The sequence below is a fragment of the Propithecus coquereli genome, unplaced genomic scaffold, assembly GCF_000956105.1.
Source record: "Propithecus coquereli isolate 6110/MARCELLA unplaced genomic scaffold, Pcoq_1.0 Scaffold27, whole genome shotgun sequence".
Lineage (NCBI taxonomy): Eukaryota > Metazoa > Chordata > Mammalia > Primates > Indriidae > Propithecus > Propithecus coquereli.
In genome coordinates, this window is record NW_012148285.1 from 11,430,689 (window position 1) to 11,443,690 (window position 13,002).

Here is a 13,002-nt window from a genome sequence, read left to right on the forward strand (position 1 = left end):
CTTTAAATTGCTGTGCCCCCATCACCACCATCCATCTCGAGAACTCTTTCATCATCCAAAACTGAAATTCTGTCCCTATTATGAATAACTCCTCATCCTCTCTCCCCCTAGGGCCTGGTAACCGCCACTCTACTTTCTGTCTCTATGAATTAGCCTATTGTAGGTACCTTGTATAAATGAAATCAAACAATATTTGTCCTTTTCTGTCTGGCTTGTTCCACTTAGCACAACATCTTCATCGCTCATCCGCGTTGCAGCCTATATCAGAATTTCCTTTCTTTTTAAGGCTGAATAGTATCCCATTGTAAGTATATACATTTGATTACTAATCTGTTGATGGACATTTGTGTTGTTTTGACCTTTTAGCTATGGTGAATAAAGCTACCATAAACACGGGTGTACAAATATCTCTTATGGACCTGGCATTTGAGTTTTTGGGTATATACCCAGAGTTGGAATTGCTGGAGTACGTGGTCATTCTATTTGTAATTTTTTGAGGAACCACCGTATTGTTTTCCATAATAGCTGTACCATTTTAAATAACTACCAGCAGTGTGCAGGGGTTCGAATGTCTCTAAATTTTATTTTCAAATAATTAGCACTTCACAGATCTCCTGAAAGAGTCTCGTGTACCCAGATCACAGTTTGAGATTAATAATGCAAAGTCAAATGAAGACATGCAGGTAATTTTGTTATATATTTCAAAATTCCTCTCCATCGAAGTTACACCACTTTGCAGTAACTCATGCGAGTGTCTGTTTCCTCACAGCCTTGCCAAAGAGTATGCTGTCAAACTTTTGTATTTAACTAATAAGACAGGCTAAAAAATATTATTTCAGTAAAGTTTTCATTTGCAGTACTGTTATTATGGGGGAGAGTGAGCATTTTTTCTTTTGTTTAACGGCCTTGAGTTCACTCTTTTATGAACTATCTGCTCACATACTTTGCCCACTTTTATTTTGGGTTGTGCCTTTTTATTCTTGATTTCCAGGAGCTGTTTTTGTATCAGTGATATTAACTCTTTTGCTGTCATATGAGTTGGATACTTCCCCCCAGTTGTCATTAGTTTTTATTTTGGTAATGGTGTTGTTTGTAGAGGCTTTTATGATATTTATGTAATAAAATGTATTAAATAATTCCTTTTATAGATTCAGAATTGCCAATCATGGTAGTAAGAGACTTCCTCAATATCCCAAGGAAATATAACTTTTAAAGAAAATCTAGAAATCTAAATTTTCGCCTGAAATTTTTCAATATTAAAATGTTGATCTATTTTTTTTAAGAGTACCCTACATCTAGAGCCACCTTCGGCCTAGAGGCCAGGCATTTGCAGTCTCTGCACTAAGATTGTGTAGTGGTGTTGGACATGCAAGACAACATCATGGTCATGACTTCCTTTGAGCACCATTGTTTTAAGCCCATGCTGGTAGATCCGTCCCTTCCCCTATCCTAGCCAGGACAAATCCTTCCATGCTCTAGGAAGGTTCACAAGACTTTAGGTAAAGGCAACAGTGTATAAGCAAGGAATGAGTTAGAATTCCAGAAGCCCAGGGCGGGAAGGAAAACTCATAAATTTCTGCATCATTCTCTTCCTCTAACGTTTCATGTTGGGGCTCTTTTGACAATCCCTACCTGGTAGCCACCCTATTTGCACACCCCTAATGACCTAACCTTCAGAACAGACTGGCTTAGTCTTTGGTCTGTGCTGATTTGCTCTTATCAAATTCAAACCCACCTCTTCTGTGACCCCAACCCACTAGTCCTTGTCTCACCCCGGGAGGTCACAACAGAGCATGTGCAGTATGTGGAAGCCAACTGTGTGTCAGTTGCCTGGGGGTTACCAGATTGCCCTACCCTGTGCCAGACTCCTGTGACCTTTTTCCTGCCAATCATACTGTCCTCCTCCCACCCCGTGCTGCCTTCATGGAAGACGAGCATCTTATTCATAGCTTATTACAGTGCCTGACACATAATAAATGCTCAATAAATATTTATGGAATGAATAGATGAATTAATGAAGTCAGCCAAATCGTCTCTCTCGGTGCCTCTTTCCAGCCCCTTACCATCTCCATATCAGCCCAGTGATCGATCGCATCTCTAGCAAAGTTAAACGTGGCAGGAACTTCCTGGCGGCCCCACTGCACGGATGCCAGTTGCCTCGTCATAATGTGCGGAGTGCGGCTGGACATCTGAGTACTCCATAGTGTGCAAAGTCCCTGAAGTTTCCGCAGCCAGTGCATGGTCAGACCTGTAAAGGAAAGAGGAGCCACAGGTGAGTGTTTCTTGAATTGATTGCTCTGTTAAGCATCAGCTGCTTCTGGAGATTTTCCCTAAGTGCACACGGCATTCTTCCCAGGAATTAATTTGTTGCAGTCTTGAGTGAATTGGCACTCAGCATCTGTCTCCTTATGGTGTGGTATTCTCCAAAAGCACAGCAGAATCTAGACCCAGTCTAGATTCTACCTCTTCAACACTTCTGACAGTTTCGTGAACACCCAAATCCATGTAATAAATCCCTTTGTATTGAAAATACAGTGGGTGGTAGATGAGAACGTTGTTCCCAACAGTTTGTTCCCTTCCTGTAGTAGGATTCTAGTAATGCATCCACATTCGTTTTTGTGTGTCTTCCCAGCGCATCCTGGAGGAAGAGTATGTATCCACATCTCATTGGCTTTGGCTTGCTCCTGGGACAGCTTTGGTCAATGGGATGTGAGCGGGTAGGATCGTGTGGGTTGGTCAGAGATTCTTGCATTTCTGCCCTCTGCGTGAGAGTTGCATATTCCAGATCAATGCTGTACCTTCAGCCTGGGGCCCAAAATGACAGGACAGGTGAAGTTAAACTGAGCCTGGTGTGAGCACTGTCAACTCACAGACCTGTATGTATGGTTAAAAGGTACTGAGATGTTCAGAGTGTTTGTTACTATAGCAAATCCTTACTAATACGAGTATCCACCATTCCTTCCTTCCTTCCTTCCTTCCTTCCTTCCTTCCTTCCTTCCTTCCTTCCTTTTCAAATACAGGATCTTGCTGTGTCACCCAGGCTGGAGTGCAGTGGCATGATCATAGCTCACTGCAGCCTCCAACTCTTGCATCAGGCAATCCTCCTGCCTTGGCCTCCTGGGTAGCTGGGACTACAGGCGCGTGCCACCATGTCTGGCTAATTTTTTGATTTTTTATAGACACGGGTCTCACTATGCTGCTCAGGCTGGTCTCAAACTCCTGGGTACAAGCAATCCTCCCACCTCAGACTCCCAAAATGCTGGGATTACAGGCGTGAGCCACTGCGCCCAGATTACCATCTGTTTCTTTAAGTCGAATCTTCACTGATACATGTAAGATACCATGTACTTAGTGCACAGGGCCTAATACACTCACTTTAGCGATTATAGCTCTTGTAATTATTCTTTCCGTATACATGGCTCCAGAGAAAGTAGTTCCAGGGCTGTGTAGGCTGATCTTTGAATTACACCCTGTGAACCCTGAGAAGGCTGCAGAATTTAAGTTTAATGATGATGTATTGGAGGAATCCGGCCAGTCAGTAGCCCAGTTAATAGGTGAATTCAGTTTCTTTTGTCTGGGCAACAGCAGCCAGAATGTTCAAGGTGTCTGACAATTCTGTCTCCTCTTTTATTTTTTATGGAATAAGAAATGAAGATTTCCTTACCAGCTCCTGGGCAGGAATGTGTATTGCCTTTGCACCTGTAGGTCCTTCTCTCTTTCCATAACTGGCTCTTTCTCATTCTTCCAGCCTCACCTCTGAGACGTCTCCTTCCCTGACCACCACCCAACTTCCAGGTCCCTTTGACGCCCTTCTCCCAGCCACCCCAGTCCCTCACTTTCTCTGTGCTACAGGTGCCTTTCTCTCTGCCCAGTGTCTCCTCACTGAGACGTGGCAGGCACCCCATTTCAAAGCACCCAGGAATTGCAGATTGATTTTCTCTGGGGATTGGCACTCTCCTCAATGGCCATGACCCCTAAAGATTGGTGAGTGTCATCATGGGACATGACCCCATCAGTCCATTCCTTGAAACAGATCTCACCTGCTGAGTCCTTTCAGGAAGACTTTCTGGGGAGAGCTTGGTCCACCCTCAGATGTCCAGCAAAGAGCCCCAGATTCCCCTGCAGCCTTGGAGGAGAGCACAGCTAATCAAGCAGACAGCTCCAGATTCCCTGCAGCCTTGGAGGGGAGCAGAGATAATCATTAACAGTGAATAACCCTGGAGTCTTGCCTGGGGTAACAGCAGTCCTCCTAGCCAAGTTCATGGGCTGCACAGCCCTAGAGCCCCGGGGGCCAATTGGACCTGCTCTTTTAATCCAAGAGACCAAACGCACGTTCATGGCAAGGACTGACAGTGAGTTATTGCTCCAACCGGGGAGAGAGAAATGGAGCTCAAGTGGACTTGCCGAACTCTCTCACCCCCTTTAATCCTTCCCTTCACTTGCTTCCAGCACACCACATTGGCCTGGCTTTCTGCTTACTCCCAGTCTCTTCTGCTGACTCCTCGTCATCTTCTTTATCCACACTCACTCTGTATATGAGCTCGCCCATTGCCATGGCTTGGCCATCACCTGCCTTGCCAATGACCCCACACGTGTGTCTGCAGCCTGCATCTCTCTCCTGCATCCTCATCTGCTTGGTTTCTCCACCTGGATGTCTAACAGGCCTCTCGAACACAATTTGTCCAAAGCTGAGCACCAGCTATTATCCCTCCTTGCAAATCGTCCCACTCCAGCCACCTTCTCATCCATCTCAGCAAACGGCAACTGGTTCTTCTAGGTCTTCCAACATCAAACTTAGAGTCTCCCTGACTCTTTTCTTTCACACGTGGATCTGGAAATCCCTCAGATCCACCTGCAACTTATATCCAGGCTCTGACCCATTCTCTGCCCTGATCCAAACCATCATTTTCTTTCCACCAGGGTGATTTGTGGCCTCCTCTCTTGTCTCCCTGCAGTCTATTCTCAAGGCAGCAGCCAGAGTGAGCCAGACTTAAAACTGAAGTCAGACCGTGAACCCCTAGAGAAAAATCCCATATCCTTGCTCTCATCTGCAAGGTCATTAACTCAATGACCTCTTCTCCAATAACTCTTCCCCTTACTTCTTCTGCTCCAGTCACATGGACATCCTTGCTGTTCTACCTGCATGTCAAACACACTCCTGCCTCAGGGCCTTTGCACTTGCTGTTCCCACTGCCTGAAACTCTCTTCTCCTAAATGACTAGCTTCCTTGATGCCTTTTGATCTTTACTAAAAGCCATCTTTTTGGTGAGTACTTCTCTGCTGACCTGATCTAATATTACTGCATTCCACCTTCCTGCCATCTTTCTTCTCTTTGGCCACACAGCTGTCACTCTCTACCTGTGTCTTACTTGTTTATGTCCTCCTTATAAAACATAAGTTCTTTGAGGGCAGTGACTTTTATATTTGTTTACTTTTGTTCCTCAAGTCCTAAAACAGTGTCTGGTACAACTCAGTAGGTTTAATAAGTGTGTATTCAATAAATGGTCCCTCTCCATCATCAGAACAACCCTGTGAAGCAGGGATGATTTTATGCCCTCTGTATAGACGAGGAAACTGAGGCTGGAAGATCCCAAGATCCCCTGGCAAAAGAAAGGAGAGTTCAAATGTAAATGACCATCTATCTGAGCTCTCATCATAGATTCTTTTCATTGGTGCTTTCTAATACCCCACTGAAAGCTCACTCTTCTCTGCTTCTCAGAGAGCTTGGCAAGGCACCAGTGCAGCTTAATTTAGACTGAGGCCTACCTGACCCCAGTGTGATCTGGGTAATGGTTTACACCTTCCATCCCTCTCCTGAGCCACTTGGCACTTCTCAAAATGCCTAACGTTCACTCTCATGCACATCCAGTTTTCAGCGATCCTGAGTTTAGTGAACTGGTAAGGGCACGGGCGTTAGAATCAGACATCTCTTCTAACCTGACTCCACCTTGTCATATTGGGTGACAGCCACTGATCCCCCCAGTCTCAGTTTCCCCATCTGCAAAATGGGGTTCATATCAGCCCCTCTCTCATGAGGTGTGTGAGAGGATCGGTGAAATAATGCTTATAAGACACTGAGCCCAGTCAGGGAATCCAGTAAGAGAAGGATGTCGGGTCTTCTGCAGCTCTGTTGGAGGCATCCACAAAGCTAAGGAAACAAAGGCCTTTTCAGATCATGGAGTGGAGAAGATGAAACCCCAGAGTAGAGCAGTAAATTGCTTGTGGTCACACTGCACCCGGCAGTCACAGGCCAGGGCCTAGAAACCCTAACCTCCCCGAAGAGTGTCCCACCCTGGGGCCGCTGACTTATGGAAGGTCTTCAGCCCTGAGACTAGAACTGGAAATCAGAGGGCTCTGAGCTTCTGAGATAAGATGTTTTCCAGCAACACCACCAAAGGGAAAAATGCCACAGCCAGGTAAGGGATTGCTGGAATTATAGGCCATGTCGGATTTTGTATCTTCCCAGTTGGAGAAAGTGATCCTGATTGCCACAGAGCTTCCCTGTTCCCTCCTGCCCTGACCAGTTTGAATCCTAGGGCCCCACTCTTAGGGAGTTATTCCCCTGGGGTTCTGGCCACCAGAAATCCATTTGCTAAAAGGCCCTCGTGACAGGCAGAGATGGAGGTCCTCAGATAGTGAGATTTCTGTTGGAGATGCAAGCATTGGGCATGGGGCCTCCAGGCCAGGTACAAGATGTGAGTGTCAGATACCTGGCTGTGACTAACTGCTGCAGCACAAAGGGACAGAGAACCATGCCAGGGGACATCTGAGTGAGCCAGAGGGTGCTGAAGGCCCCAGAAGCAGGGTCCAAGTGGGGGTCTGGAGGAGATACATCTGGAGAGGATGCCAAAAGCGATTTGGGCCCCTGTCATACTTTTTCTCTGGGCCTATCCTAGAAATGACATGGCTTGAAAAACCTGTTTATGTAGAGCAGCGACAATTTTCTGCTGTGAGAAAATGCATAGAATTCCACCTCCCAGGCTGCTTCTCCTCCAGTCCCAAAGGTATCTGTCATCCCTTCTTCTATAACCCTGCAATGGATATTTCCCAATCACGCAAATGCTCTTCTAGGAAGCTCTTCCCTGTGCCTTCTCTCATCCCTCTTGCTGTTGTGGCTCTGTGCCCCTGCCTTCATCTGTTTTCTGCTGCCATATCAGAATAACACAGATTGGGTAATTTACAAAGAAAAGAGGTTTATTCAGCTCAAAGTCCAAGAGCATGGCACCCACATCTGGCGAGGGTCATCTCATGGGGGAAGGTCAGGAGGTGGAAGGGTTAGAGTAAACATGTAAGAGAGAGCTTGTTTTTATAACAAAGCCACTCCCATGGTCACTAACCCATTCCTGATATTCACGCAATAATGGCATTAATAAATTTAATTTATTTATGCAAAAATTAAATAAGTAGACATTTAAAAAATAAAGAACTCAGGCAAATCAGCAAGAAAAAATCAAACAACCACATTAAAAAATGGGCAAAGGACATGAACAGAAACTTTTCAAAAGAAGATAGACTAATGGCCAACAAACACATGAAAAAAATGCTCAACATCTCTAATCATCAGGGAAACGCAAATCAAAACCACAATGAGATATCACTTAATTCCAGTGAGAATGGCTCTTATCAAAAAGTCCCAAAAAATAGATACTGCTGTGGATGCAGAGAGATAGGAACACTCATATACTGCAAACAAGGACAACCTCTATGGAAAGTAATATAGAGATACATAAAGAACTAAAAGTAGAACAACCATTTGATCCAGCAATTCCACTATTGAGTATTTACCCAAAGGAAAAAAAAGGCATTCTATAAAAAAGATATCTGCACTCAAATGTTTTTAGCAGCACAATTCGTAATTGAAAAGATATGGAAATCACCCAAATGCTCATCAATACATGAGTGGATCAGTAAAATGTGGTATATGTATTATACGGAGTACTACTCAGCCATAAACAAAATGGTGAACTAATATCCCTTTATATTAACCTGAATGGAGCTGGAGACCATTCTTCTAAGTGAAGTATCACAAGAATGGAAAAACAAACACCACATGTACTCATCATTACACTGGTACTAATCGATCAACACTTATGTGCACAGTGGAAGTAGCACTCATTGGGGATCCGGCAGGTGGGACGGGGGAGGAGGGGATGGGTACATTCACACCTAGTGGGTGTGGTGCACGCTGGCTGAGGGTTGGCCATGCTTCTGGCTTGGACTTGGGCAGTGCAAAGGCAATTTATGTTACCAAAGTGTTTGTACCCCTGTAATATTCTGAAATAAAAAAATAAACCAAATACATGGCACAGAGTAAGCACTCAATAACTCATGGTTACTTAAGTTTAGGATGGGAGGCTCAGAGGAGGAGTGTGGACTCAAACTGGCACAGCTGCATGGAGGGAGGGTCTGGAGACTGTTTGGATCATTCCTGCAGATCAAACGGATGCAGCAGCTTTGGGGACCGAGGCACATAGTCCTTGGAATGGCAGTCAGAGTCCCACAAATGAAAGGAAGCTCAGGAAAAAATTATTTGTCCTCCCAGACACTGGGGCTAAAAGATCTGCAGACACATTTGGTTTGGGAGATGCTGGATCCAAGTTCCAGAAGACAAACCATGGGCCTTAGTCCATTTTATGTTGCTACAAAGCAATACCTTGAAAGGGGCAGCTTTGCGAAAATAACAGAGAATACCTAATCCCACAGTGTGCTGGTGACAGTTAAAGATCAATCCTATGAGTTCTCCCTAACAGACACCCCGCCGGAGTTCTGTTTTGCACAACTTCTGAAAAGAGCTGAACGGACAGAAAGGAGATGTAAATCTTTCTCTCTAAAATTGTTTTTTGAGAGTCTGCTTTGACAGAGTTCCTGAGCGAACAGCAGGAGAACAAGCTACCGCCTCCACCGTATCTCAAGGGGAGAGTCACATCTCCTGCGATAATCCCGTCTCCAAGGGAAGGCGGGAAACCGACTCTTGGACTTTGACATCCTGCCACTGCTTTTGTCATCAATTGACAGCCATCACTATTTTTTTCTCATCAGTCCCCAAAATCAGCAAGCCACTTGGCGTCGGTGAGGGCACCTCCCTTCTCTTTCCTTAGGATGCCACGCCGACTCCCTGCTCTCTTCTCCCTCTCTCTCTTTCCCTTCTCTCTCTCTCTCTCTCTCTCTCTCTCTCATTCTCTCTCTCTCTCTCCTTCTAAAAAGATAAAATAAACCCGTTTACTTTTATGTATCCTAATCTCTGTGTGAGAAGCTTTTCTCCACCTGTGCTGTGAGCACCTACTAGGCTTTCCACCCTAACACCGTGAGGCTGGGTAATTTATATTTTTTAAAAAACGTTTGTTTGGCTCCTGATTCTGATGGGCACCTGCACCTGGTGAGGACCCACGGCTCCTTCCACTCATGGTGGAAGGTGAAGGGCAACCGGTGTGTTCAGAGACGGCAAGAGCAGAAGCAAGAGAGCAAGGGGAGGTGCCAAGCTTTTTTTTTTTATTTTTATAAACAACCAGCTGTTTGGGGAACTAATAGAGCAAGAACTCACTCATCCCCCAAGGAGGGCATTAATCTATTCATGAGGGATCCTCCCCCATTCCCAGTGCCTTCCATTAGGCCCCACCTCCAACACTGCGGACCAAATTTCAACATGAGGTTTGTAGGAGACAAACATCTAAACCATAGCATTCTGTCCCCGGTCCCCCAATCTCATATCCTTCTCAATGCAATGTAGAATCATTTCATCCCAATAGTTTCAAAACTCTTAATTGGTTTCAGCACAAACTTAAAAATTCAAAGTCCAAAGTCTCACCTGACACTCAGGGCAAGTCCCTTCCAACTATGTACCGGTAAAATTAAAAAGAAGTTATTTACTTCCAAAGTACAATGGTTGTACTGGCATTGGGTAAACATTCCCGTTCCAAAAGGGAGAAATCAGCCAATAAAGGGGTACCAGATCCCAGGCAAGCACAAAACCCAGAAGGGCAGACATTAAATCTCCAATCTCCAAAATAATCTCTTTTAACTCCATGGCTCACAACCTGGGCACACGGGTGGGAGGCACGGGCTCCCGAGGATGCAGGCAGCCCTGCCCCCATAGCTTCCCTGGGTGCAGCCTATGTGGCTGATCCCAGAGGCTGGGGTCTAATGCCAGAGGTTTCTCCAGGCTGAAGTCACAAGCTGCTGGTGGCTCTACAATTCTGGGATCCTGATGGCAGCCCCACCCCTGCAGCTCCACTAGGCATTGCCCAGGTGGGGACTCTCAGTGGTGGTTCTGCCCCCTGTGGCAGGTTTCTGCTTGGACACCCAGGCTTTCTAAAACATCCTCTGAAATCTAGGTGCAAGCCGCCATGCCTCCATGGCTCTTGCATTCTGGGCGCCTGCAGACTTAATACCACATGGACATTGCCAAGGCTGAGGGCTTGCACCCTTCAGAGCAGTGGCCTGAGCAGTACCTGGGGCCCTTTGAACCATGGCTGGGCAGGAGTGGCCAGGATGCAGGTAGCAGCATCCTGAGGTGGTTCAGAGTAGCAGTGCCCCAGGCCTGTCCCCTGAAACCGTTCTGTCCTCCTAGGCCTCTTGGCCTGGGATGGGAGGGGCAGCCTCAAAGATTTCTGAACTGCCTTTGGGGCCCTTGCCCGGTTGTCTTGAATATTAGCACCTGGCTTCCTTTCAGTTACGCGAATCTCCTCAGCAAGGAGTGGCCCTGCTGCGCCCTTGGATTCTGCTCCTAAAAATGCTCTTTCCTTCTCTGCAACATGTCCAGGATGCGAATTTTCCAGATTTTATGCTCTGTTTCCCTTTTATTATAGTTATAAATTCTGCCTTTAGGTAATTTCTTTGCTGCCATAATTCAGCATAAACTGTTAAAAGTAACCACAGCACGTTTGGAGCACTTTGCTGCATAGAAATGTCTTCTACCCGATACCCTAGGTCATCACTCTTAAGTTCTGTCTTCCACAAAGCCCTGGGGCGTGGATACATGCGTCCAAGTTCTTTGCTACAGTGTAACAGTGACCTTTGCTCCAATTCCCAGTAAGGTTCTCATTTACATCCGAGACTTCTTCAGCATTAACTCTACTGTCTGTATTTCTATCAGCATTGCAAAAAGAAAAGAAAGTTTCAGGCACTTCCAAATTTAATATGCTAAAGGAAAAAGTTAAGCCCTGAAAGCTGGTTCACATAACACACATGACCGTTGCTTTTTGACCTTTGTGTTGAGATGTTGTACATTAACCAGACTCCCTAGTCTTCATTCAAATCTAGACTAAATGAAGCGGGGTAGAATCCCTTGTGTCAGTTCCTTCTTTATAATAGAATGTTAAATAACCCCCTTAGAGTGTAATCTGTAGTAGACAAATCTTATATCTGTGTGTTAGTCTTTGTATGGAAAATGTTGCAATTCTGCTCAGCACTCCCATTTTGCCCATACATCATAAATGATCCTCATTTTCCGCTACACCAGGAGCACTGATCACCATTCTTTGATGTAGCTCTATTCCCAGGATGGTGTCCTCACCACTGTGAGCCTGAATAAACTTTTTTTGTTGACATTATTCATGGACATGTTAATTTATTTCTTATTGAGGTAAAACATGCACACATAATTTACCATATCTACCATTTTTAACTGTACTGTTATGGCAAGTGCTACAGTGATCAGTCCCAGGGGAATAACCGAGCGGCACGCAGAGAGTTGGAGAGTCATTGTTTAATCTCTTAACGCCGGTGGGCCCAGAGGAGACAAGTCTCCAAATTCTGAGCATCTCTTCCAGGTTTTTGTAAATTTTATACTTTTTTGGGGAGGTTAGTCTTATCCAATAACACACATAAGTATAAAAGTTAACTAATTAGTAAAAGAATTAAAAGTTAGCCAATTAATAGCAGTTTTTACACGCAGTACAATTATGATAGACTTATAACAAACAGTATAGTTATGATAGGTTTACAACAAGCAGTACAGTCATGACAGGCTTATAACTCTGCTTAACTGTTTTGTGGTTTCAGCTAGCTGGTGCATATTCTACCTACTTGCTCTACTTAGCTGCTTTGCGGTTTTAAGCAGAACTGGCACGGAAATTCCCCAACAGTACAATTCAGTGGCAATAGATACATTTCTATTCTTTTTCTCCCCGCTTCATTCCCTCTGTCTACCCTTCCCTTCTCAACCTCTGGTAACAAGCAGGCTACTCTCTATCTTCATGAGATCCAAGTTTTTGGCCCCCACATACGAATGGGAACATGGGTTTGTTCTTTCTGGGTTTGTTTCTCTCAGCATAATAACCTCTAGTTCCATCCATGTTGCTACAAATGACAGAATCTCATTTTTTTTTTATGGCGAAATAGTGTCGCATTGTGTATATATGCCACATTTTCTTCATTCATACATTGATGGGCATTTAGGTTGATGCCATATTTTGGCTATTATGGACAGTGCTGCAATAAACGTGGGAGTACAGATATCTCTTTGATATACTGATTTCCTTTCTTTTGGGTATATACCCAGGAGTGGAATGGCTGGACCGTATGGCGGGTCTATTTTTAATTCTTTGAAGAACCTCTGTACTGTTCTAGACAGTGGCTGCACTAATTTACTTTCCCACCAGCTGTATATGAGAATTCCCCGTTCTCCACATCCTCACCAGCATCTGTTATTGCCTGTCTCTTTGATGCAAGCCATTTAAACTGGGATGAGATGATATCTTATTGTGGTTTCGATTTGCATTTCTCTGATGATTAGTGATGTTGAGCATTTTTTTCCATATACCGGTTGGCCATTTGTATATCTTCTTTTGAGAAATGTCTGTTAAGATCTTTTGCTAATTTTTTTTTTTTTTTTTTTTTTTGTGACAGAGTCTGGCTCTGTTGCCCGGGCTAGAGTGCCGTGGCGTCAGCCTAGCTCGCAGCAACCTCAAACTCCTGGGTTCAAGCGATCCTTCTGACTCAGCCTCCCGAGTAGCTGGGACTACAGGCATGTGCCATCATGCCCGGCTAATTTTTTATATATAT

At 44.8% G+C, this 13,002-nt stretch overlaps 1 protein-coding gene across 1 annotated transcript in view; it reads right to left on the reverse strand.

Annotated features, from left to right (window-relative positions):
* Positions 1–4,194, reverse strand: part of LOC105813179 (acyl-coenzyme A synthetase ACSM2B, mitochondrial-like) — a 22,768-nt gene extending 18,574 nt beyond the window's left edge. Inside the window, exons 1-2 of the mRNA XM_012647820.1 lie at positions 4,041–4,194; positions 2,064–2,248 (exon numbers count right to left, since the gene is read on the reverse strand). Coding sequence (XP_012503274.1) covers positions 2,064–2,240 — 177 coding nt within the window. The 5' untranslated portion in view covers positions 2,241–2,248; positions 4,041–4,194. The remainder of the gene's footprint in view (positions 1–2,063; positions 2,249–4,040) is intronic.
* Between the last annotated feature and the right edge of the window lie 8,808 nt (positions 4,195–13,002).